At 29.5% G+C, this 27,281-nt stretch overlaps 1 protein-coding gene across 1 annotated transcript in view; it reads left to right on the top strand.

Annotated features, from left to right (window-relative positions):
• Positions 1 to 27,281, top strand: part of LOC143244129 (low-density lipoprotein receptor-related protein 2-like) — a 231,445-nt gene that overhangs the window by 130,994 nt on the left and 73,170 nt on the right. Inside the window, 19 exon segments of the mRNA XM_076488262.1 lie at positions 368 to 493; positions 961 to 1,163; positions 2,864 to 3,048; positions 3,396 to 3,624; positions 4,365 to 4,542; positions 6,170 to 6,301; positions 6,705 to 6,889; positions 8,368 to 8,520; positions 10,173 to 10,273; positions 11,001 to 11,175; positions 14,922 to 15,147; positions 16,238 to 16,462; positions 16,810 to 16,992; positions 17,653 to 17,960; positions 19,712 to 19,940; positions 20,314 to 20,451; positions 21,334 to 21,489; positions 21,794 to 22,031; positions 23,237 to 23,404. Of these exon segments, the coding sequence (XP_076344377.1) occupies positions 368 to 493; positions 961 to 1,163; positions 2,864 to 3,048; positions 3,396 to 3,624; positions 4,365 to 4,542; positions 6,170 to 6,301; positions 6,705 to 6,889; positions 8,368 to 8,520; positions 10,173 to 10,273; positions 11,001 to 11,175; positions 14,922 to 15,147; positions 16,238 to 16,462; positions 16,810 to 16,992; positions 17,653 to 17,960; positions 19,712 to 19,940; positions 20,314 to 20,451; positions 21,334 to 21,489; positions 21,794 to 22,031; positions 23,237 to 23,404 (3,538 nt within the window).

Genomic DNA, 27,281 nt, shown 5'->3' with positions numbered 1-27,281 from the left:
AATTGCAGTAGTGGTAAACACAGAGATTGCAGTAGGTTTTTATTAATGTAGGTGACTTATAGAGTAGTGCAAGGGATTCGTACAAGTGTATTTAACAACAGGAATTAATATTATTGTTTTACATTGAGAGGACAGCAGGAAATCAGTTTTAACAGTAGGTTAGTACAAGAGGCTGCAGGATATTATTATTATCACCATCAGTCAGTACAGGATACTGTAAGAAGGTGCTGCTAGTGCAGTACACTTTTGGTGTTAAACTGTAGTAGTTTTAGTAAAGCAGTAACATAAGGCTCAATTTATTTGAGCTTTGGTGCTTGCTTTGCATAAAGCTTGTTAATTGTAATGATTTTTACATGTTTAATTATAGACCGTGATGAATGTGCCCATCCAGGCTACTGCAGTCAAGACTGTATCAACACAAAAGGTTCCTTCAAGTGTAAATGTCAGGATGGCTACAAACTTACTAACAATCAGCACACCTGTAAAGCAATTAGTAAGTATTAACTTATTGTTTAGAACTGTGTTCTATCTGATGCAAAATGCAACTGTTAGTGATTTGTTGGTATCTTCAGTTGATGTATTCTGATTTTTTTGTAAAACTGTTTCTTTTGTGTATATTTTTGTTTAATTAAACGTTTTCTAATGATCCAAATCTGTTTGTCCTCTAAATATTTTAGAAATATAGTGAAGTATTTGTCTTTTAACACTTTAAATTATGTACGTGTATTTAATAGGTTTGGTTTGTTTGGTTTTCATCACAAAGCTGCTCAGTGAACTATTTGGAGTAATGGAGAATGAAGGAATTATTGGGGTACTTTTAGAAATAATTTAAGTCCTAATGTTTTAACGTTGTTTTCGTTAATGAAGTCCAAAAGGTTGTATAAAGGATAATTTTGCATATTTTTTAAATAGTGTTTAACATGTAACATATTAAATTAAGTCTTTTATTTTACTCTTAAGACTGGACTGATGCATTTCTGGTTATTTCAAATCGACGTTCCATCCTGGTGGCAAACCTCAACACTACAAGCCTTGAGAGGGTACCTGTTCAAGTTGAAAATGTTGTGTCAACAGCTTCAGATATGGTATCTGGCACCATGTATTGGTCAGATATGACACTAAAGAAAATCTACACCATGAAGAAGGGAGAAGATCCAGAAGTAGTTAGTTGACAGTGCTGTGATTACCAAGTAGATTTGTAGCTATATAAAATTTTTAGATGCATCACGGTTTTCCATTTTTATAAAGTGCAAGCAGTATGTTTATACAACTTATTTACATTGACTGCATTGTACTTAGCATGTCTTATGGAAATTAACATTTTTACTTCATACAATAGATTATATAGATGTGATTTTATTTTTGTTACACCAATTGGACTAAATAAGTTGAAATTTCTAATTAAACAACTAGTAGTCTGTTGACCTCTAAAAGAAGTTGTCTCTTCACAATCAAATAATTATGGATCAGGTGTTTGACATAACTGATGTATTCCGTGGTTCCTGATGCTTGAAAGCTTTAGTGAAAAAGTTATAAACATATTTTGCCCAATTTGATGTATAATTAAACATAACAATATGAATTTAAAAAGGCTAATTACACAATGATAATACTATACAAATTAAATAAAACGTTAGGAAGTTGCTTAATAATTTTTTTATTTTTAATATCAGTCACTGTTTCACTGGGCCTAGTGGGTCAAGCACTCACCTCTTAGTCTGAGGGTTATAAGTTTGAAACATTAACATTGAACATACTCATCTTGCATGGTTTCCAACTGGGACAACCACCCAAGTGTCGAAATTATTTGCTTACAAAAATATTGGCCATCTTCAAACTAGTTGGGATTAAGGTCATAATGGGGAAAAAAAACCCAACAAAAACAAACTTTGGTTCATTTGAACATACAAACATTCAGAAGTTGGAATGCTATGAGAGTGGGTTATTTAAGTGACATTTATTTAATCAGTTGATTTCATCAAGGTGTTGAGAGGTGAACTATGTAAAAGATTGGCTGAAAAACAGCACCCTGACATATATATGAAAGAATCAGACTAAATGTACTGAAGTATAATTCAAAATGTTAAACAAAACTTTTCATAAATGTTATATGAATCAACCAAAACTAGTTTAATTTATTCCAATTAGTATTATGAAACACATATTTATGTCATTTTTAATGGTTGTCATAGAAACATTTAATGGCACAATTATTGTTGAAACCTCAAACTAAAATAGTCTGTTGACCTTAAAAGGTTTTCTCTTCATAATAAAATGATAAATATGTTCAGGAACTTGGTTAATATAATTCCAGATAGCTTTCTGGTGGATTATTATATAATGATTTTCTTATTTGTATCTTCTCAACTTTATAAAACTTAATCATCATGAAAAAGTGATAGAGCTTAGCTCTTTTTGAATGTTTGACTTTTAACAAACAGCTTAGCAATTATAATGTGATGACAAAATATAATGCATTGTGAAACATTGAAAACAATTGTAATTTAACCATAAATCAGGTTTATCTGGGCTTATCACATACTTGATTTTTTCTTTAAAGTTGGTACAGCAAATGTGTCTATTCCATCTGTTAATTTATTGAAAAATATTAACTTTCTTTATATTTACATTTAGAAACTAAATCCAGTTCAACCTATAATAGTTTATTCCATAATATTGGGTGTATGTAACTTGTAGTCTTTATTATTTGAGGTCCTTAGCTTGAGGGAAGACAAATGTTTGTCACAGAATTACTTCTTATGCATTGTTCCCATTGGTGTTTATACAGAAGAAGCTTTGAGATTTTGTGTTTTCAAAATTTAAACTATATAAAAGCTTAGATTTGTTTCTTATATGTGATAAGGTCATCAGTAGTGGTCTAGATCTGGTTGAAGGTCTTGCTGTAGACTGGGTGGGACGTAATCTGTATTGGGTGGATTCAAGATTGAAAACACTGGAAGTTTCAACATTGTCTGGAAAACATCGTTTAGTGTTGCTGACTGAAAACATTACTCAACCTCGGGGGCTGTGTATAGATTCAAGACAAGAGTAATTTTCTCTTACATACATAATTCTTAACTTAAATTTGATAGGATATTTTGCATATACTAAAATATTTTTAGATTTTAAAAGATACTTTGAAGGAGATGCTGTAAAAATTACAAGTAAAAGTAAATAGAAGAAGAAGAGGTACATATAAATTATTTTACAGTCAGTGACTACATTTTTAAGTTTTTTGATAAGCTTTTTGCAGCTTATTTTAGTGTTAGTCACATGTGTAAAATCCAGTACACAAAGAGTAAAATTTAGGTAAATACTTCATAAAGTTAGCTTTCCAATGATCTTTAAAGTATAGAAATGTGTAAAGATTTGTTCTTTTATGTTTTCTTGATTAGGGCTAGGCTTCTATTTTGGTCAGACTGGGGAGATAACCCTCGGATTGAAAGGGTTGGATTAGATGGGTCAATGAGGCAAGTTATCATTGACACTAAAATATTTTGGCCCAATGGTTTGACCCTAGACATTCCTAGTAAACGGGTGTATTTTGCTGACAGTAAATTGGATTATATTGATTTCTGTAATTATGATGGCTCAGGAAGACAACAGGTCATTGCTAATAATCATGTAAGTACATTTTGTGTCACATCTGTGTCACGAAGATAATATCCTAGGTTATTAGTACGTGTGTGTAATTTGTTAAGTATTTCTGTTAAAATCCTCTAGTACAATTGTAGCAATTTTAATTTGTCAGTAATTTTATTACCACAATATTGTATGAAATTCAAAGGTGACTAAATGTATTTGATGCATTAGATATGAAACTTAAGCACATGGAAAACTAAATTATTTAATGTATAGGTACATGTTTTTACAGGAATTTAATCTTTATGACTCACTCAAACATATTTTTGTACATCAGGTTGCAGTGTATAATGTGTAAAGCCATTAATCAGGAGATACTTGGTATGATTTACTACAGTTTTACAGTTTGTGTACACAAACACTTACACAAAATTTTAAAGGAAAGAATTGTGATTTTCCTTACTCCTCAAAAGAACTGTGTATTCTGACAAATTATAAAATATTACGTCAATAAAGATCTGTGTTGTAATGCTTTACAAACTTTCTTAAGTTTATAAACAAAAAAATGTAAGTTATTCCAAGAATGAAAAGACAAAAACAAGAAACTTATTATTCTGTTGATGTTTTTGGTACAATAATGATTTTTTTCTGATAATATTTAGCATGTGTTTTCTTGTGTGTTGTTTTTAAAATTTTAAACTACAGCGATATGTTTAAGAGTGCTTGTTTGTCTCCAGTTGTGTAGAGTACTACATATAAATATTCTAATGTTGTTTTTTCAGTATTTACTTCATCCACATTCTCTTACTGTGTTTGAGGATACACTTTATTGGACTGATCGACAATTGCACCGGGTGCTTTCATGTAACAAGTTTCATGGTGATAATCAAACAGTGGTTTCTCACCTGGTGAGTCAACCCCTGGGTATTCATGTCAGTCATCCAGTATTACAACCACCTTGTAAGTATGATCTCTTATTATTTTTGTTTCTTTTTTTGTTCAAGCTATTCTAAAGTATGTTAGGTGTACTGTGCATAATATTGAAGAATAACACATTAACATAAGTTTAAAATTGTCTGTTGAGTCCTTTGGGTTGTGAAAAAAATCACAATTTCTAAGAAACAATGGTTAAAACTAATATCTAAAATATGTATATTATTTCTCTTTTTTTGAAAAGATTTAAATATTTAAATAACATTTACTTTTTTTTAACTTAAAAACTAAGTTTGCAGAAACGTTGAAAAGGCTTTCCACAGCTAATACGTAATTGTGATAAATACACATTGTAATAAATTAACACATCATCAACCAAACAACCTGGTTTCTCTCGACAAAATTTGTGGAAAATTTATAAAAAATACTCTGAGACTTTTTACAGAATAATTTCTTATATCAGACAATTTGATGATCTAGCCTTAGCATTATTACAAAAAAAACAACAACAACAACACTTCTTTGAAACTTCATACGGTCATAAATGTTGATTTCATTGTGACACTTGTCTCAAATGAATAAAAAATACCTGTTTTTAAAATTTAGATGTCTTGACAAACAGATATTTGATGTTTCTGTGGATTTCTATTTTCCCCAGTTCTTAGTGATTGATACCTACTTAAAATATTTAGTCTGTATATGTACAGTTCATCCTCATGAAACCTGCTGGAATGTACAGTTTACTATAAAAACAGATGGAAATTGATTTTTACCTTTACTAAATATTTTCCCCAATTGACATGATTACCTACAATCTTCCTACATTTGTCTGTAATAAACTATCTCACTGCAATGGACATCTGCACTTGCAGTATAACTACCCACATTCCATCATCAAATTCTTATGTATAACCATGCTAAAAGAACCTGCATTGAAAACCAAATCAAAATATAGGAAATGGAGTTTAGTCAAACTAGATTAATGTTATAAGTAGAGTACCTTAGGACTCTGTGTTTACATCAATGACATAGATGAAGGAATGTTCAACAGATAATATAAATTTGCTGATGACATTAAAATTTTCAGTGCTGCTGGCTAGGATGCTACTGCTTTACAAAAAAATTTGTATTATTTGATGAGTTGGGAAAATAAATGGCAAATGGCTTTTAATTATAATAAATCCAAGGTAATGAATGTGGGATATCACAATTTGAAATTTGAATTAAGATTACAGTTTTGATGGAAATAACCTTACAAATCTTATGGAAGGAAAAATGTTAGTGTTCTTATTGAACCATCCGAGCAATGTGCCATTGTTAGTGGTAGGACAAGTTGAAATATAGGCTGTATCTAAAGAAATATCGAATACAAGTCACTTAAAATCACACTTATATGATGAGAAACTCAGCCATCCTCACAAGCAATCCATTACAAGTTCAGCACATGTAAATGTCTTCTCTATTATTTATTAATACATACATTTTAAAAAGAAACATTGCTGTGATAACATAAATTGAAAATCATAATTTGTGTATCAATCATTAAAGTAAACATTAAAATTTGTGAGGTATTCATTAACTAAAAATTGACCAGACTGAAATGTAAACTGTATTTTCTATTCAGTTAATAATCTTTGATTGATTCTTCTCACAGCTACCAACCCCTGCAAACTTTCTCCTTGTAGTCACCTTTGTCTTCTTTCCCCATCTACCTCTAGTGGCTACTCTTGTCACTGTCCTCCTGGCTATGAAGAGGATCAGGTCATGGCTGGGACCTGTACATCAAGTAAGATATCTTGGTACAGCTAAATCTTTAACAGTATAATATAACTAAAAATACACACTAGTTAAATCAAATAACTATAATTTTTATTTTGTAGAAATCTTTCATGTTCAAAGTACCTTTGATTATGTTTTTCCTCTTAAACTTTGAAATTAGTATTTTTCTTCTGAAAATAATATCAACCAGAACTAATATAGATTTTAATGAAATAATTATATTTTCTGGGTCAATTAGTTACAAAACTGATAGTCAACAGCTTCTTGTATTTGTATATTTTGTTATAAACACCTTGAAAATGTGCAATAATTTAATGTACAACAAACAGTTTAATGACTGGATAGATGGTATATTTTTAAACATTAATAAACCATATCATATTTATTATTTATAACACATTAACACACAGTTAACACACCTTATTTGATGGTGATGAAGAAGACTCAGATCATTGACAGGAGTCTAACACCAAACGACAAGTCCGTGGGGCATTTTACACCTGTTATTGGTGTAGAAAATGGTTACGATTTTGACATAGACAGGAAAAATGGAATGATCTACTGGATTCAGCTAGAAGAGGACAACAAAGAAAAAGTAATCACTTCTATTAATAAATGTAAAAGTAACTTGAAGTAACCACTTCTAGTAATAAATGTAAAAGTAAATTGAAGTAACCACTTCTAGTAATAAATGTAAAAGTAACTTGAAGTAACCACTTCTAGTAATAAATGTAAAAGTAACTTGAAGTAACCACTAATCTTCTAGTAATAAATGTAAAAGTAACTTGAAGTAACCACTAATCTTCTAGTAACAAATGTAAAAGTAACTTGAAGTAACCACTAATCTTCTAGTAATAAATGTAAAAGTAACTTGAAGTAACCACTAATCTTCTAGAATAAATGTAAAAGTAACTTGAAGTAACCACTAATCTTCTAGTAACAAATGTAAAAGTAACTTGAAGTAACCACTAATCTTCTAGTAACAAATGTAAAAGTAACTTGAAGTAACCACTACTCTTCTAGAATAAATGTAAAAGTAACTTGAAGTAACCACTAATCTTCTAGTAATAAATGTAAAAGTAACTTGTAAAGAATATGTGCAAATAAAGTACTACAAAGTATATAAAAACATTTTAAAATGTTGTTTTTTTTGCAAATGATCCTCACACTACAGTTAAAATTAAGGCTTAATTATAACATATTAATAGAAACATTTTAACAAGTAAAAAGTCTTCGACTTCATTTATGAACAGTTGTAGAATGAGGTTTTTGTAATAATTATGCCTAATCTAATCTGTATTACCAAGATAAACTGCGTTAAGTTATATTTAGTTAGGAGCTGAAAATACGCACAACTTTGATAGTATACATCAACAACACAGTACAGTTTAATTAATATTTCACATTTGAATTCTTTAAGCTTTTTGTTGCAGTTTCTCTAAACTGGTTCATTATTCAACCCTATTTGTAGGCTTAATCTAAACATAGTTTAATAACACAGCAAGGTAGTTGTAATTGTATTTAATTTAATGCCAGACTAAACTTATTAATAATTTCTGCAATGATTTGTGTATATACATTATAGGAGACTTAATTTATGATTAAGTGTAAACACAATGTTAATAATCTAGCTATTTTTATAAATATTTACCCACCCTCTGAGTAAGCATAACATTTTGTGTGATTAAATACTAGGTTATAATATGCCAGTTTAAGTAAGAAATACCACTATATATGTCTGGCTGTTATAGTAAATGTTGTAATAAGACGTGTGTATCAAATTTATAGTAGAGTGCAGAAACATTGTTTTATGGATTTCAGTATAAGACATTACAATAGTAGTTTTGTGCTATAGTTTGTCTGATTAACAAAAACTATATTCTTTCACAAAATCAATGAAGCTGTCTGTATTTTCTAGAACTAGAAGAGAATTTAACACTTAATCAAATAATAAATATACTTTTTTTTTAATTTTCTCAAAAGGTCACATGCATTGATTAATGTTAGGATTACATTTGTATTTTTCTGTATTGAAGCATGAGAAAAACCATGTTTTTTTTTTTTTTTATACAGGGAACTGTTTATAAAGTGAGTCTGACAGGTGGAAACTGGACTACGTTTTTACCTGATGGAATTGTTGGAGCACCATACACCTTAGTGTATGATTGGGTTGGAAGAAACCTTTACATAGGAAACAGAATGGCCTCTAATATTGAAGTAATTAAGGTGAGAAACTATATAAGGTTATCATATTTTACCTGTCTTGCCTTAAATGTATTTTGACGGCCCAGCATGGCTAGGTGGTTAAGGCGCTCAACTCGTAATCTAAGGGTCATGAGTTTGAATCCCCATCACACCAAATATGCTCACCCTTTCAGCTGTGAGGGCATTATAATGTGATGGTCAATTCCACTATTCTATGGTAAAAGAGTAGTCCAAGAGTTGGTGGTGACTAGCTGCCTTCCTTCTAGTCTTACACTGTTAAATTAAGGACAGCTAGTGCAGATAGCTCTCATGTAGCTTTGTGCAAAATTCAAAACAAACCAAACCAAATGTGTTTTGTTGCTTTTGTTATTAGTGCTTAAAATATCTGTTTCTTTATTTATATGTAACAATAATTTGGAAATTGATGTTTGTGGATAGATAAATATCATTTTAAATATGGTAGAAGTTCTGTGAAAAGAGTTGTTATTGATTCAGTGGAGATAATATTGTATGTTCCCGTAATTTAAAATAAATATATGGAGCAATTGTCTCTTTATTTAATGTGAAAATGTGTAGAGTCTTTGGACATTTAATATGATGTGTAGATACACAGAAACATATAACTGAAGTCACTCCAGTGAAGTGTATAATGTAATGAAAATAAGTTGTTGAATTGTAACTTTATTGATGTGTTTTAATGTAAAAGTATTATTAGTAACTTATGTGTTTTAATAATGAAGTTTTATCAGTAACTGGATTCAGGACAGGAGTGTCACTTTTCAGCAAGTTTATATATATCTAGCAATAACACACACGTTGTTTTTTTTTCTGTACTAAATTTTACAGTTCCTTTAAATATAGATAAGTTAGCAAGGCAATCTTATAAAAACCTTATTAGTTACTTAAACAATTCTCATTATGTATTCTTTGCATTCCTGACCACAGTGCACAGAAGTTGGAAACCTGAACAGACATGGCAGTTACAAGCTAGTATTTGAAAGCTCCTATAGCTTTTTTTATTTTCTATACTGTGTTGGGCTATGTAGGATGATTTGTTGTACAGGTGCTTCTACGAAAAATGTCTTTTTGCACCCATGTATTATTCATTTGACTGGATATGATTCTCCCTCCCCCTTGAAGAAAATATAATTTTACTCGCTTATACAACATTAAATATTCTAATACAATTACAGACTGAAGATTAATTTTTGTCTCATCTATAACAATCAGATAGTTTCTTGGAAAATTAGGAGTGTATTTCAAGTTCAAAACAAATATTGCACAGAGCTATTTAAAAAACGTCTGCTTTTGAAACTGTAACAGTAATTTATAACTAAGCATGCCAACCAATCTGATTAACTTTCTAATTTTCCAGGAAAACTAACATGTAAACATTCAACTAGTTATTGTCTTTGAAAATAAGTCTCCAATTTTCCACATTTATAATAATTGAATTTAAAAATTTCTCAACTAATGTGTTAATATAAAAAACAAACCTTTAATAATATTGTCATATAGGAAGAATATTTGTGATTGTACTCAAATTATAATTTGAGTGAATACAAAAAAACAAACACTTTTTATCATATATTATATTTGAATTTAAAATGTTTAGCTCTGTGTAACAAAACTGAGCATTTCTTAGATTAAATTGATTTCCTTATATTTTTAAGACTGATGATGAAGAAAGATTAAGAACAGTGATTTTAACAAATGATGGAACAGCAAATGGTGTTGCAAAACCAAAATCTATGGTGGTTCACCCAGAAGAAGGGTAAGATTTTTAACAAAGAAAGTATTGTCCATCCTTTTTTCACTAGTACTGTTGAAACAAAGAATTCATTACAGTCCATAAATTTATTTAGAAAAATCAAACTATTATATATATGTCACATATTTTTGGACGTTCTTGTGCTTCTAAACTCAAGTTTTAAATTTTATTTAATGTTTAATATTACTACTTAACTTTTTAGTTCCTGTTCTCTTCTGCCCATAGTAACTCAGTAGTAACTAGAAAGCAATAAAAAATCGTCTTTTTAAAAGTAAGTATAATTAAATAATATTGATTTTCTTATATTTTTATTAGAAATCTTAGATTTGTTTTACTTGATTGGTTGTAGCTACTACTGAAGCTGTTACAAACAATTAATGAAATAAAGTTAGTTTTGTTCTTTTTGTTGCAGTTATGTAAAAGGATATTCTTTTATTTTTAATAATTCTGTTTGCTTTTTAAATTTTATTATAAATTTCTCCCACATCTTTCTTCTTTCTAACAGCAGTTTTCACAATTTCTGAAAGTTTCAAAAGTTTTTTAATAAAAAAATATTATTAAAAGTGAATTTTTATTTCATTTTCAAAATGTTATATCTTAACACAATTATAAATAAAACTAATAATAATATTTAAGTAATAAATGTTGAGGTGCATTCTTTCCTAAATTTGATGTTTCTACTAGTTTTATGTTGAATGATTGCATTTCATTTTCTTCAATTTTTATTTAGTAAATTGTTCTGGTTGGATGAAGGTGGTATTGGTGTTCCTCAAAAACTAGCAAAGGTTGATATGAACGGGGCTAATAGCACGATTCTTGTAAAGGAAGGACTTCATAATTTAGAAGTTCTTGCTGTTGACTTGATAAGCAAAAGATTGTACTGGAGTCAAAGTTTTCCAGGGATTGTAAGTTCATGAAGAATCTAATCACAGTTTATTTTTGTACATGACTTACAATGCATGTACTTTTTATTTTATGGTTTTGAATTTTCTGACTGTTTTATAGTTTTATCCATAAATTAATTTAGTGCAGTAAGATTAATTTTACTATGTAAACAGTTTTATTCTTTGAAAAATTGTTATTTGAACAGGTTTTTCATTACTGCTATGTATAAAAAATATATATATTGGTTGGAAATAAGTCTCAACATTTAGGTAAATTTTTGTGAAGTAGATATGTTTAACCTACTAATTGTGGCTGTTCTAGATGCATGTGGAGTTTTTTCTAGTTGCTCATCTTGTATGGCACTCTTGCATTCAACTGCTGAAGAAAGATCAGTAGTCAGTGGGTAAAAAGAACCTACACACTGGCTTTGAGTTGTTTATTTAGTAGTTTTAGTTTACTTTAAGAGATGGGACAGTACTATTGCACATGAATAGCCTGTATAAATTTAAAAGTTGTGTGTAAAAATATGTTCTGAAATTTTTTCTGGTGAACATGTGTATTCCTATTTATTTGTGTCAGTTTCATAAGTCTGAATGTACACAAGATTATTTAGATAAGAGGCAAGGTTATCATTCCGTGTTTTCATTAAAATGTCTTTTCATACATTAATTTAATTTCATAATATCAATCCCAAGTTTTTTACATATTTTAGCCACTTTGTTAAGTTGTCACTTGGAAGGTTGCTTTTATTTAAATTTAAGTAAGAGTATTAAGATAAAAACTTCTTAATCTTTGGATTTAATAACATGCACTATTAATTATTTAAAATATGTATGTGTCTCTGTGTGTTTATAGTCTTTAGATATCCTTACTGAAACAGGAAATTACAGGTTAGATTTGTGTGTTGTATTGAAATGTTTGTATTTACACCAGACCCACATGGCAAATATCCCAACTAGGAAGTTGGTACCCTGACCCCTCCAAAAAAAGTAACATCATATCTTTGTTATTAAGAATAAAAGAATGTAAACATAAATTATCACTACCCTGATTGCCCTGAAATAGTAACAACATATATTTGCTTTTAAGAATCAAAAACCATACACATAAATTTTTCATTTCAGCTGATGTTTTCACTTTTGTAACACATATAACATAAGACAAAATAAAATTCAAATAACCAATAGGTTATCATGATTCTTCTGATAAGCAAAAATGTCAACCATCTCTTCCAATTTGTTCTCCATCACAAAATTTGTTACTTGTCCGTTCAATATTCAAAATGGCAACACAAGACAGTATTTCTTGTTGAACGGTAGAATGTAAGTAAGTTTTGATCCACTGTTCAATTGTTTACTGACATGTGTGATCTCATGCTCTGACAGGTTAGGAAATGAGTGAAGAAAGAACAAGTCAAACCTTAATCTTATTACTGTGGTTTGTTTTGTCTCTCTATCTGATCCATATTTCTTCCCTATTACTTCCATATTTTCTTTTTCCTCTTGTTTTTCTCTTCTTCCCTTTTCTTCCCCCATTTTTCTTTTTCTCTTCAGTCTCCCTCCAAGAGCATATGGTTTTCTCCAAATTGGGGAGTAAAATAACCATTTTGACCCCTCCTTCCATGCCCTGTGGACATGATTTACACACACATATGCACAACTTCTCAAACGTAATTGAATTCTTTTCATGATAACATGATACCGTTTTATGCACAAGATTTTCTTAGTTAGATATAACATGTTTTCTGATTAGAAATCTAATGTGTATTTCTTAGATTTTAATATGATGTACTTACACCTTTTAATTTGTAAGCATTTTTGAGTTAGAAAGCTTTGCAGGTTGTAGCATTGTGTAATGAAATATTTGAATACTAATGGACGTATTAATTAGTCAGGCCTGATTTTTAAGGTAGTTAAGAAGCATTTCATTGTTTTTAAAACAAAGTTTTAGACTTTATGTTAAATTTTCACAGTTTCTATTAAGACCCTAAATTTACACACCACTCACTAATTAGGATATAAGTGCAGTAATCAAGTGACTATTATTAACCATGTTTGTGCAGTTTCTTTCATATCCAGACAATAATTTGTAAAGGTGGTTAATTTATGAAAAAAATATAAGTATAATCTATTTTTTTTATGCAATGCAGTATTATGATTTCTTCAAAGAAGATAATTTAACAGTGTTCCTGTAAAATGTCTGTTTTATTTCAGTTTACGTTAGGCTCATGAATGTAGAACTTGTGCTTTAAATTAACACTATATAGCATTTAATTTATAATTCAAATGAAAGTCTATAGTATGTGATAAGTTTCAACTTTAGTTTGATCTATGGTGCATCATCTCATTAGTCTCAAGTGTTAATTTATTTTAGTTTACTAAATAAATGAGCTATTAAAGAAAATATATATTTGTAGAATTAAAATTAAATTGTCCCTATTTTGAAACATAGTTCTGTAAAATCACAGTTTTTAAGTTGTAGCATATATTGGTGACTAGAAAATGCTTTTTATTTGAACATTCTTGATAAAAGCTTAAAATTATGTTAAATTCAATTATGTTAAAGTAAATTTTTAAAGGTGTTCTATGTAATGAATGCAGCAACTGAACGTGTGTGTGAAAACTGGAATTAAATTCTTCAAGGCGCTTCTTTTTCAATTCTGTTAAAATATTTATATATTTTTACTGATATTAGGAGTTATGTTTTTAGTCCTAGAAGTTGTATATTTTTCAGTAAGTTGGTTATACTTTGAACATGCTTGTATTTTCTAAGAGGAATTAGTTGATAACTTAATAAATTGGCTTATTCTGGGATTTTTTTATAGTTTTGGTGTTTTTATGAATGTGTAATGATCCTTTTTATTTTGTGACTAATCTTGGACTGTTGCAGTTTGAGTTGTTAAAAATTGTCTTATAGCCAAATGCTAGTGGGTTAACTTAAGCCCTCTAATGTAGTTCACAGAGTACCCACTTATAGTTTGAGTGGTACCAAATTCAAATCCAGATTGTGGGAGTTACTAAAAGGAATGATGGGAAACTGGCACCTAACTGATGGTTATATCCCATGATCTGAAGGTAAGGTACATGAATGTACCTTGTTTATGAGAGGAAGAGAAAGTTTTTCTATGCTCTCTTTTTGTATATCCCATTAGTACGAGTTGAACGTGGAACTACTTACACAATGAACTGAGCTTTAAAAGAGCTCCCCACAGTTACCAATAAGGCACTTTTTTTAACAACTAAATTCACCACAGACAATAATCATTACTAAAGGTATGACTGAACAGGTGTTTTTTTATATAAATAGTCATCAAAAAGATTAGTAATAGTTAGTAACATTTACAATGTAGACTTAGCAAACCAGTGGTGAAATTATGAATGTAAGAGCAATCGTCATAAAATGGTAAATGTCTTAAATAAAACTGTAGACTTAATAGTAATTGCACTGTAATTGTAACATAATAATAAGTAACATTATGGAATGAATACTTAATTATATTCTATATGGAATGGTAGTTGTTTTGAGTGTGGCAACATAATAGAGCAAAATCTTAAATCCACTGTAATATAAAATTTTAGGTATTTTTGGAGAAAATTGAAGATTACAGAATTTCTCTGTGAACATTTTGTATGTTAAACCTTGTATCTTTATTCTGTAAAAAATTTGTATGTTAAAACTTGTATCTTTATACTGTAGACATTTGTATGTTAAAACTTGTATCTTTATACTGTAAACATTTTGTATGTTAAAACTTGTATCTTTATAGATCGAATCAGTAGATTTTAATGGTAAGGGCCGAAAGACAGTTGTGCCAACTAGTGCTGGCATCTCAAAACCACAGGGATTAGCAGTTTTCAACAGTAGGCTATACTACCTAGATGTTATCTATGAAAAAATTGTGAGGGTAAATCTTCCTGATGGCAAGAACCCGACAGTCATAGATGAAAATATAGAGGATTTAACCACGATGAAAATTAACAGCAAAAGACCAGGTAAAAGTTTAATTAATATGTGACCATTTTTCTATAAATCCCATGAATAGTTTTCATAAAATCCAGAAGATAGTTATTTGTATTCATTCTGATGAAAAATTTAAAAGAGGACTGATGAGATTAATGATGATAGATCAGTATCACTTTACGATGTTATAAAACACGTAGGTTCAAGATGTATTGATAGAAATGAATAAAAAACTCTGTAACCCAACTGCTTTTGAAAGGTGGACCTTTCTTCTTTGAGGGCAAAGAAGAAGAAAGGTACATCTTTCAAAAGCATTTGGGTTATAGGGTTTTTATTTGTTTGATCAGTATCAGTTGTTCAAGTAGCATCTTGCTGTAATGCATAAAAATATTTTTTTTTTATGCAGATGTAGGGTCAGTGATGTTAACAGATATAAAATGGCAGATGTCTACATTTTGTATGGAGGTAGCTGCTAGTTAAGTATAAAAGAATTTACACTTACAAATAAGATGATTACAAAAAGTAATTTTTAGCATGTTCAATCACTATAATTATATGGCAGTTTCACTTATAATCCTATCTGAATATTTTGCCTTTTTACAGTGTTATTTTCTTAAAAAAATGAATTTAATATTAAAAGAAGTAATAAAATGTTGGAATCTCCTTATCATTTCCCATTTACTGGAAAATCCAAAGTTTTGACAGCTCAAACTAGTATTTAACAGAAGAACATCTTCATGCACCACATAGTTCTTTGTGGCATCAAAATATCTAAGAAATAAAAATGGAGAAGAGATTGAAATATGCAGAGGTTAAGAAAGAGACCTAACTGAGCATAATGAGGCAAATTATTGAACTTCAGAGTAAGAGGTGAATTTGAACCACAGAAGACTATATTGTCAGTGTTTACACGTGTGACTTGCCTTACTTTTTTATTTATACCTGTACTATACCACATGAAGCAAATTTCATTTCTTCTAGAGATACTGATCAGTTCATAAACATGGCTGTAAATGACCACGTTATTATTGTCACCATTGCTGTAAATGAGCAAGCTCCTTTTGTTGTACTTTATAGAAAGTAATACATTGTATCTTCAAACATTCTTGTTAAATTAACTAGGAATAGAGAGTCATCCATGTCAAAAGGAAAATGGAGGATGTCAACACCTGTGTATTCCAACATCGGGCAGTCAACACATGTGTTTATGTAGCACTGGGTTCCAGTCAAAGGATACTACAAAATGTGAAGCATATACTTCATTTGCTATTGTATCGGAGCTAGAAAAGGTTCAAGGGTACAGTTTGCAGAAACACAGAGAAGCAATGCAACCAATAACAGGGCCAGGTAGGTACTACTTTTTCAGGTTATTTTGGGAACACTTTTTAAAGGGGCTTGTTAACTTACAGATACTATAAGCATGCTCTGATTTAACAATTTTACTGCCATACAATACAAGTCTGTAATCAAACCACTTAAGTAATGAAGTATTTTGTGTAGAATTTGATGGGTAAAAAGCTAGAAAGATTTTATTACAAGACTTAAAAATCTCGCACTAAAGTAAAAAGTTTAAATTATGCTTTGTTTTGCTAAGATAATATAAACAGCCTTCAAATAATTATGTTTGACTTATTCACTGTCATATATTTTTTTATAGAGATAAATGTTTCTGCTATTCTTTCTTTATGTAATAGGTCATAATATTTTGCATTTGGATGTTCATGTTGCCCAAAACCACATTTATTGGATTGAATTTAATCAGGGAAATAGAAATGGAATTTTTCGTGTCAAGCCTGATGGTACAGATTTGACCCATGTCATTTCTGATGGCGTAGGTAGTAATGGGATTCGTGGTCTTGCTGTTGACTGGATAGGAGGTGAACTATGTTCGTTTACTTCAAGGAAGTGAAATAATTGATTAGCAATTAAATAAAACAGTATTATTTACATTATTAAATATTAATGTTTTTGTTACAAAAAATCTTGAACATGATTCATGTTAGCCACATATTTGTAAAGGAATGAAAGATGTAATTTTTAACCCAATAAAATATACATCAATTAATCAAGTTTCTTCAGCAAAGAAGATTTGGTTCACACTTTAGACGGTGTAATAGGTTACTAATGTAACTATTATTTAATATGATATTATGAACAATTAAAACTCTTTATACTGATTGACAGATTTGTATGCTTTGTTACATATGCAGGGGTGTTACACCTGTAAACAACAGTAGTAGTTACGTGACTGTATGATAAGACCATAATTATTATTCTATAAAACTATATATTTGTAATAGTTGATAAAAGTAAACTTATTTTTCAAAATAGGTTTGAAGTATTGATAAATAAAGGTTACTACATATTTTAAAGCTTAATGGTAAGGAAATATAGTTAAACTTTTGAAATAGCTACATCTACACATAAACCTAACAAAGTGCATGAAATATTTCGATATTAAATGTGCAATAAATTTTTGTTACAGAAATTGAATCTATTTTAGTTTTTAAAGATAAGAATGTTCTTTGCACTTATAGAGAATCTTTATTTCACCAACGTATTTCCTCATGAAACATTTGTGGAGATGAGTTGGCTGGATGGTACCAATCGTCTTGTGATTTTGAAAACTACAACAGATTCGCCACGTGAGATTGCGGTTAATCCTATCAAAGGGTACCTGTACTGGATTGATTATGGTCAGTATCCAAAGATTGAAAAATCTCTCTTAGATGGAACAAATCGTACTCCTGTTGTTGTTACTGGTATTAGTAATCCACGAGATTTGACTATAGACATCACAACACATGATGTTTACTGGGTTGACTCAAGAGAGGATGCTATACAAGTAAGATAAACTCTTTCTCACTTATTAAAATTATGTTAACATCAGAAGAAACATGGTTGCATTAAAATGTTTAGATTTAAATTTTTTTTAAGAAAGTGTTATTGTTTTCTTTAATTCTGTACAGATCAAAATGCATATGTTACTATTTTTCATACAGATACATTCAAATTTTAATTTAGCTACTTTATTATCATGGTATATAAATAAACTTGGCTTTAAAAGGTAATTAATAAACTAAATTTTAATATTATATAATTTTTAAATTCACCCTGGTGTCAGAATCGTGGCATTTGCTCTCTAGGTATCTCCTCTTTAATTTATTTAGCACTTCTTCAAGAAGCACATAATTTAATGCCAATTAATTATTATATTTGCTGTCAGTCTTCAATCTTATTTGGTTAGAGAAGTGTGAAATAGAAAATGAGACCAACTTGCCACACCCACCTGTCACATTTTTTTCTTTCACAAATTGCTAGTACTTCTCTCTGACGTTCAATGGAATATTATTTATAACTGATAGAAAGCCTAAGTTTTTTATCTATAAAGTGGTATATCATTTTGTTTTCTGTACAATGAATTATCTATTTCACTTCCACTTCAAAATTTATTCTCACAGAGGAACACGTCGAAAGGCTTAACTGAGTGTTTAACAGCCTTTATTGTGTATTTAGAAAGCCAGAAGGAACATGATAGTTGTAGGATATTGTCTGCTTTTTATGTGTTATTATTTTGACTTTTTTTTATTAATCATATGAAAAAATTTACTGTAATAGTACCATTAGTATAAAAAAAATGTAGGGTTAAGTGCCATTGACAACAAGTAAAAGAAGACCCAAGTAAATATTATATTTCTTGTTTTTCATGTGTATTCATTATTTGTCATCATAAAAGAAGGTAAAAACTTAAAAATTAGAAATTTGGGATAGATGAAGTTAGATTAGATAAGACAAAGAAAATTAATAATAATAAGTTTTTCACAAAATATGCTTTCCAGTAGCTTGCAAGTTACATAATTCTGTAGGGTAATGTGAACTACGTATTTGTTGCATGATTTATAACTTGTGTGTTGGAATTATTAGTTAGACAGGGCTCATAGGGTAATAAAATGATGATGGTTACAAAGTCAGTCAAGTTGACCAACCCTATATGGAGTTAGGGTAGACAAAATATAAAGTTTTATTTTTTAAAATATATTTGGAATTTATTTAGGAATATCAAGTGAAATTTAACAATCTAATAAAGAAATGCATTTCTTTACATTAACATGAAAATCACTTTGACTCATTATATGGATGAAGAAATTTTTAATAGAATTATTAATTAAAAATTTTAATATCTTGTCTATAAAAACTTGTAACTTGAAAGCTTCTAAAATTTTGTGAAGGTACACAAAACATGTTGAAAGTTATAGTGTGGAAACTAAAGTGAAGTTAGGATTAAGATTTAGGTCAAATTGACAAAGGTGACAGTGAGGGAGTTAAAATAAGTTTGTTTTCTTTCTTATAATCCAATATATAATTTTCATAATGTGAGTTCTTAATTATATAGATAAGTGTATAAATATTGTTTTCCTCTTTTAAGTGGTAAGGTAAAATTTTAAAAAACAAAAAATCTAAAAGTTAAATTCTATAAAGAGTAAAGATTTTTTACATTTTTTGTACTCTATGACAATGGAGTAATACTTTTTAAATAATTCTTAATTATCAATAATCATATAGAAAATTATTTTCTGTGTTCTTTTCCTTTCACAGCGTGTATCCTTCAGTGGTGGCAAGAGACAGTACATTAGACGGAATCTGCCAAACCCAATGGGAGTAGCAGTACTGGGGTCTGAAGTTTACTGGGTAGATCGAAATCTTCGAACTATATTTAAAGCTACTAAATTTCCAGGAAATACAGCTCCTCCAACATCTGTTATATCTGATTTAGACACACTGAGAGACATTGCTATCTTTGATAAGGCTATACAACCTCCAGCTAGTAAGTAGGATTGAAAGCATTTAGTTTGATTTTTCTATTTTAACTGATAAATTGTTACTGAAGGCATGTTTTTTGACAATAGAATTTAATAATATTTTATTTATCCATTTCTATTACATGTATGTGTGTGTGTGTATATATTTCAGCAACTTTTCACAATTTGTTTCTTAAAATGGGAAATAAGTCTATAGTGGTGTATTAGTGAAAAATAATACAATTTATTCCATGGATTGTTTTCTAAATAAAGCTTTAAACCACATCATTTTTATACTTTGATTTTAGTAGGAATTGATAACAATGTGAAAAACAGAAATATTGTTTCTCTTAAAGGTATATCAGAAGTAAGATTATGTGTAAACATTTTATCTTGCAGGCCAGGTTGTATGTTCCAGACCAAAGAATGGAATGTGTGAACAACTGTGTTTTGCCATACCAGATAAAGTTACAACTTTAAAAAAGAAATGTGCTTGTGCTTCTGGTGTTTTGTCATCTGATGAAAAATCCTGTGAAGGTAATAACTAATATGTGTTAAGGTAATATCCAATACATATATTGTATCCTGATAGTACTTGTAGTTATATTAGTTTTATTTTGGCCAGATATAGCATTAAAGGACAGCAAGGGACCTTTCAGTCCGTTTAGTATGTCCTAGTAAACAAAATTATTTATTAAATTAATCAAAAAATAAAAAAGCTCTTATTATTTATTTATTTATCAAGCATTTCCATAAATAAACTGCATGTACCACATCTGAAGGTAACCCATTCTAAATGCCAAATATCCTGTTGTAAAAATTAAGTTGTTTTAGCTGAAGTCAACTTCTACCCTATCAGAGCTAATACATATATTTCCTAGTCTTATTATTTTCACCATTAGATACAAAAGGTAATGCATCAGCACAATCAATTTCCTTCACAATCATAAACTTGTTAATTAGATACCCTCTAACTCTTCTTTTTTCAAACAAAAACAAGTTCAGAGATCTTAACCTGTAATTGTATGACAACATTTCCATCTTGAATATTATTTTAGTAACCTTCCTCTGAATCCTTTCCAACAACTCATTGTCCTGTTTAAGGTAAGAAGCCCAAGACTGACCCTTACTACAGTGGCTTAACCAATGACCTATATAGTCACATTATAACCTCTTTAGACTTGTATTCAATATTTCTGTAAATACGTCAAAGCTTTATTGTATAGCTATTATAACTTTGAGTAACTAGATCAACAAATATGAATGAGTAATAATTTTTAATGATATTATAAATAAGTAAAGATTTCTATACCAAATTAAATGTCAGAAATAAATACAAAATTTTTATACAATTCATTGTTTTATTCTTTTAATCATGTGTTGTTTTACATATTTGGTACTTTTCTTATTGGCCTATAGCTGTAAAGGAGTACTTAGTTTATTCAACGAGACAAGAAATTCGAAGCTTACACCTGGACCCTAAAGTGTTAAGCCTACCATTTTCTCCCAAAATGAACCTAACAAATGTTGTAGGCTTAGACTTCGATTATCAAGATAGACGACTGTTTTACTCACGTACGTAGACTTGCTTTTTTCTAGTCACTGAAGTAAAATTGGGTTAAAAATTATGAAAACAATAAAAATGAAAAGAAATTAAATTATGGCTTGTGGCAAATAACCTTTATAATGATTTCTTCCATTGTTTTTGTGAGATTCAAACTCAGTAATGGTGATGTTATCAGAATTGAAAAGAACAGCAATGTGATCTTTACTTGTAGTCAATTTATTGCAGTGGATTTGACTTAAATTTTTGTAGAAATGCTTTATTAATTGACTTGCATCATGGATTGTGTATTTATCCTTTTTATTTTGTGTGAAGAAATACGACCAGAAGGCAGCATCTCCTGGGTAAGCTTGGATGATTTCAACACTGTTCACACATTGATAGATAAGGGTGTGAACCCTGAAGGAGTAGCTTTTGATTGGACAAGCAGAAAGATCTACTGGACCGACTCTGGCAACCACAGCATTTATGCCATGAATTTGGATGGTTCAAAGCTCGTAATGATAACTCGTGTTGAACGACCAAGAGCAATTGTTTTGGACCCATGTGAAGGGTATGAATAGTATTATAATTTATCTTTGTATAGTCCTCAGTTTATTATATTATGATTTCAGGTAGCTAGAAATTTTAATTTAGAAGTTAGTTTAATTTTGATATGTATCAAATTCATAATATTTATCAGCAAGATTGATACACATAATTTTCTTTCTTAGCACAAATATATCTCAATATACAAACAATATATAATTTATAATAATAGTTATTACATGTCACTATTACAAATATTTAAGAATTAATATATATGCAAAAACGGCTCATTTGGGTTGAGAAAATATTTTACATAGAAGAGTGAACAACGTTTCGACCTTCTTCGGTCATTGTCAGGTTCACAAAGAAAGAGGTAACTGACCGGAAGCTGACCACATGTTTGGAAGGGGTTGTGTAACTGAGTGTCGGAATGTAGAGGGCGGTGTTAGATGTTTGAATATATAATTTTATTTATATTATTATATTAATATAGGTATAAAGGCATTCCTTTATATTGGTTTACTTTGGGTTTAAGTTGTTGTATAAGTAAGGTTTCTTTAATTTTGCGTTTGTTTATGTTTGATTCTTTATTTAGTATTTGAGCGTTTTCTATGGTTATGTTGTGTTTATTTGACTTGCAGTGTTCGAAAATGTGTGAAGGTGACTTTTTTATGTTCTTTGAATCTGGTTTCCATTTTTCTATTTGTTTCTCCAATATAGAAGTCGTGGCAGTTATCACATTGTATTTTATAAATAATGTTGGTGTGGTGTTTGTCAGTGTAGTTTTTACATAGTATAGACCTCAGTTTTGTGCCTGGTTTTTTGAATAAATTTGTTAGTAACTGGAATGTCATATTTTGTTACTAGTTTTTGCCAAATGTTGGTTATTTGTCAGAATTAAGTATATATATTTTCTTTTCAGTGTTGTTAAAGTTACAAAATTATGGAATTGTAATAAAACTAGTATAAACATTTTTTGTGAAACAAAAAAGTATTAAACTGAACTGTTTAATGAAGTAATGTGAAATTATTAAATAATTATACCATTGAATTACAAGATTTGTTTTTAATCACAACATTATTTTTGTATTCTTTACGATTATTGTCTAATTTCAGCATCATATATGTTTTAGTTTTCTTCCATCATTAGCGTAAGACATTATGTAATTGTGCCTCACTACTATGAAGTATAGATTGTTTACATTTAGTTATGGTGTTTGTGTTGAATAGGTACATGTACTATACAGACTGGAGCCGTTTTGGAAACACTGGAAAAATATATCGAGCTACAATGGCTGGAAACCAGAAAAAAGCTATTATAAATAACAATCTTATTCAACCAAGTGGACTTACCATTGATTACGAAGATAGAAAACTCTATTGGACAGATGTACTCAGGTAAGTTTTCTTAAAAGTCAAACCTCAGTTGCAAAGTTTCCAGTGTATTTAAATATCATATCGCTATTCATTAGTGGTATGTGATTACTTAACTAGAAATCTCAAAAATGTAGAAAAGAGAAAAACATAATTTAACAACTATTTATGATACACTTGAATTTTTTTTTCTTTGTAGATACAAATTTTTTCTCATGAAAACAGTAAAAATCCTCCTTATTTGAGCAATGTAGACCAAACAAGTGTCTTTAACTTTGAAATTGTTTGTGACCTTGAAATAACTAAGACCACCTATTGTCTGAAAGCATTGCTCAGTTAGATGGTCTGTTTCTTTTATCAGAATCTAGTATAGTAAATGAAATGCAATAAATAACAATTTGTTTTTGATGTGTAAAAATGAACTGGACGTTATTTCAGTCCAAATCTGGCAAATTCAACAACAATCTGCCTTACTACCAGCAACAGCATGCTGCTTGGACGGCCTAACAGACTTTCGATAGAACACCGTTTCTTTCATTACACTGTTAAGGTTTTTCCCATAAAAAAAAAAAAGCACAGCCTGTTGTCCATTATCCAACTAAATCACTGGGCTAATCACAACCACATTTTATGGGAGGATAGTTTAGAACAAGGATTTAAAACCCCTTCACCTCCCGCTGTTGATGTTGTCTTTGATGTAACTTACTGTTAAATATGTTTATAATACTGCCATGTCCTTACACCAAATAAAAAAAAAAACAAACTTAAATTTTGTAACACACAACGTACCTCATCATCAGGGGAAAGGTTATATATACGTTTTGTATATCTCAGAAAGTGCTGACCATTACAAAGTGTGTAGCATGTCTTAAGTATATACGTGTAAAGTGATTTCTTAAAGCTTGTACAAAATGTTGGAGAGGTTTTAATGAATAGTGTAGTGATACTTATGCTAGAAATAACATGTGAAAATCAGGATTTTTTGTGTTATTTATCAAAACATCTATTCCTGCATTTTTTTAAGTTCATAATCCTCACAAAGGATGGATACCTCAGTTTGTTGTATATATAATTCAAATGATGATATCTTGCATGCATTACTATAATTAAAAGTAATTTAATTTTCAATCTCAGCAAATGAAAGAGATCAGTTTTCAAAATATATATGCAAAAACGGCTCGTTTGGGTTGAGAAAATATTTTACATAGAAGAGCGAACAACGTTTCGACCTTCTTCGGTCATCGTTGTTCGCTCTTCTATGTAAAATATTTTCTCAACCCAAACGAGCCGTTTTTGCATATAAATTTCTCAACAAGTGGGTTTCTCGACATCACTGAGTTTTCAAAATAGCTGCATGCTCCTTACAGCCAGTAACACAAAAAACTTTTAATATCATAACAAGTTTAATTCATACATTGACTGTTCCTTCATGTATGTCAGTGATATAAATCCAAAGGAGCAAAGATCCTAATACAGAGTTCTGAAATACAGCCACTTGTGACATTAATCCAATAAAACTGGATTCTGCTTATAACAACCCTCTGACATATTCCATTCATTCATCTTTCTATTCAATGAGCCAGCCTATCTTCCACACCTACAGAGATGATTTTTTGTTATAAACTTTTAATATGGTACCTTGCCAGGTACTTTCTGATAATACACACATATCAAATTTACACTTATACTCTCATCTACATCTGCAGCAACCCTATCAAAGAATGCTAAGATTAGTAAAGAAAGATTCTCCTTGAGTGAAACCACGCCGATGATCAAAAATAATCATAAATTTGTTAAGTGAATTTCCAAAACATTTTTATCATGCTTTCAAAAACTTTTCAAACACTGAAGTAGCACTGATAGATTTCTGATAGATTTCACTGTATTTTATTTTGTAAATTATATCATAAAAAAGACTACTATGTAAGGATAAAAATAACAGTAGAGCAGCTTTTTCTCTATTCTTTCAACAAATTAAAAACTAATTAGTCTACCAGCCATACTTAGTTTCACATATTCCCTTTTCTTTAAGTTGTTTCTGTTTAAGGTTTTCCAGTTGAATTATTCATAATATTCTTATCTTATTCATAAGATAAGATGCTATAAAGTACTAATTGTATTTGCTTACTATTTTATTGATATATATCATTGCTATGTTACATAGATCTACTTGTAGATAATTAATTTGTTTCTTGTGGTATTATTTTATCAATTCTTGTTTATTTTAGTTGTTCTGTTAAAGGAAATAAAGTATTAAGAAAATTCTGTAAATGCATTGAAAATATTTTGAATTTGTATTTAATAATATATATATATATATAAATTTTACCTCATTTCTAAAGCAATATGAGGACTGTGTATATTGTTTCCTTAATATAGAAAAGAACAAATCAAGTTTACAGGGTCTACTGTGAAATTGAGTTGATGTGGTAATACTGTATCTTTAGGAAGTTTAAACTCAGGGGAGACTGCTAGATATTTTATTTTTACAGATAGGTGTTTGGATTTTGTTTGTTTTTTAAACAGCTGGTAATGTTAGAATGAAATTTTACATTAATTAATCAAAGGTGAACTCTTGTTTTGAAATTATTTTAATGAATTTTCACAATTCCAACTAAAAGCTTTTATATATATATATATGCATGTTCTCAGACAATGTGGCAACTTGAGATAAACAAAACAAGCATGCAAAGGACCCAAACACTATTTAAGATACAGACACAGAATGTACTTGGATGAACTGAATAAAGCATCTATCCATAACCTAGGAAAGCAAATGCTAGAATGATTCTCACAGCACATTATAACCCATAACTTTAGATAGGCTTAAGAGTGAACCTAGTACAGTCAAAATTGGTAACAAAATTAGGTACTGTTGAAAATAACTGCTAAAACTGTGTTGGTGTAATTTTTAACCATAATTCATTATACACATTTGATCTCACTATTGATGTTAATTTGTAAGATATCTTAAGTTTGTTATAAACAATAAGCTTGAAATATTTAAACAGTATATTATTAGCATTAAACAGTATATTAAACAGTATATTATTAGCATTAAACAGTATATTATTTACGTGTATGTTAAAGGTTTTTTTGTTGCTCTTATTAATGTATTATTTATCCACATACACATGCACACACACACTTTTTAAACTAATGTTTGGATAGTAGTACAGCTTGTCTGAAAATATGTATAAAAGTATCAATGAATCTCTTGAACAGGTTAATAACCTTCCATTTAGTAGTGTGGAAGTTTTTAGTAAGTGTTAAGAAATTAATGAACTTGAGGAAGTAAAGATTAACATATTGAAGTGTTATAATTTATCATGTGAATAATCACAATGCTTGGTTGAACACTGCCAGCTATTTCTGAATCATCAGAACAGCACATGAATCTTAAATATAAAAACAACCTTCATGTTAATCAACAAAACAAAAGTACTAAGAATCACCTCTGCATCAAATTCAAAGAGATTTAACTGCTTCCACTCCATCCAGATGTGAATATGTCATACTTGAACTGGATGATATCTCTGTATGTCGATACTCTGAAATGATGACCAAATATGGGTCTGAAAGCAGGCAGGTGATATTTTGTAGTATTTTGTGTAAACCTTAAAGAACCAATTGGATGTATCGTGATTAAGCGATGCTGTGCCCATTAGGAATGAAGATCGATCAGTAAACAGGTTTCAACAATAATAATGTAGTTTGTCATTGTAATATTTCGTGTTTTACCCACAGAAACATTTTTGATACATTTAATGTTGTCTGTATTTTAGAAATTTTAACCCATAACTGTTATATTGAGATAATTTTTAAATATTAATACAAAAGCTAGCCTTCCAAATGATTTTAAAAAAACAAGCTTTTGAAATGACCTTTGCACTCATACAGT

Source organism: Tachypleus tridentatus, chromosome 1 (assembly GCF_004210375.1).
Source record: "Tachypleus tridentatus isolate NWPU-2018 chromosome 1, ASM421037v1, whole genome shotgun sequence".
NCBI classification, from domain to species: Eukaryota; Metazoa; Arthropoda; class Merostomata; order Xiphosura; family Limulidae; genus Tachypleus; species Tachypleus tridentatus.
This window is presented reverse-complemented; position numbering and strand designations above follow the sequence as displayed.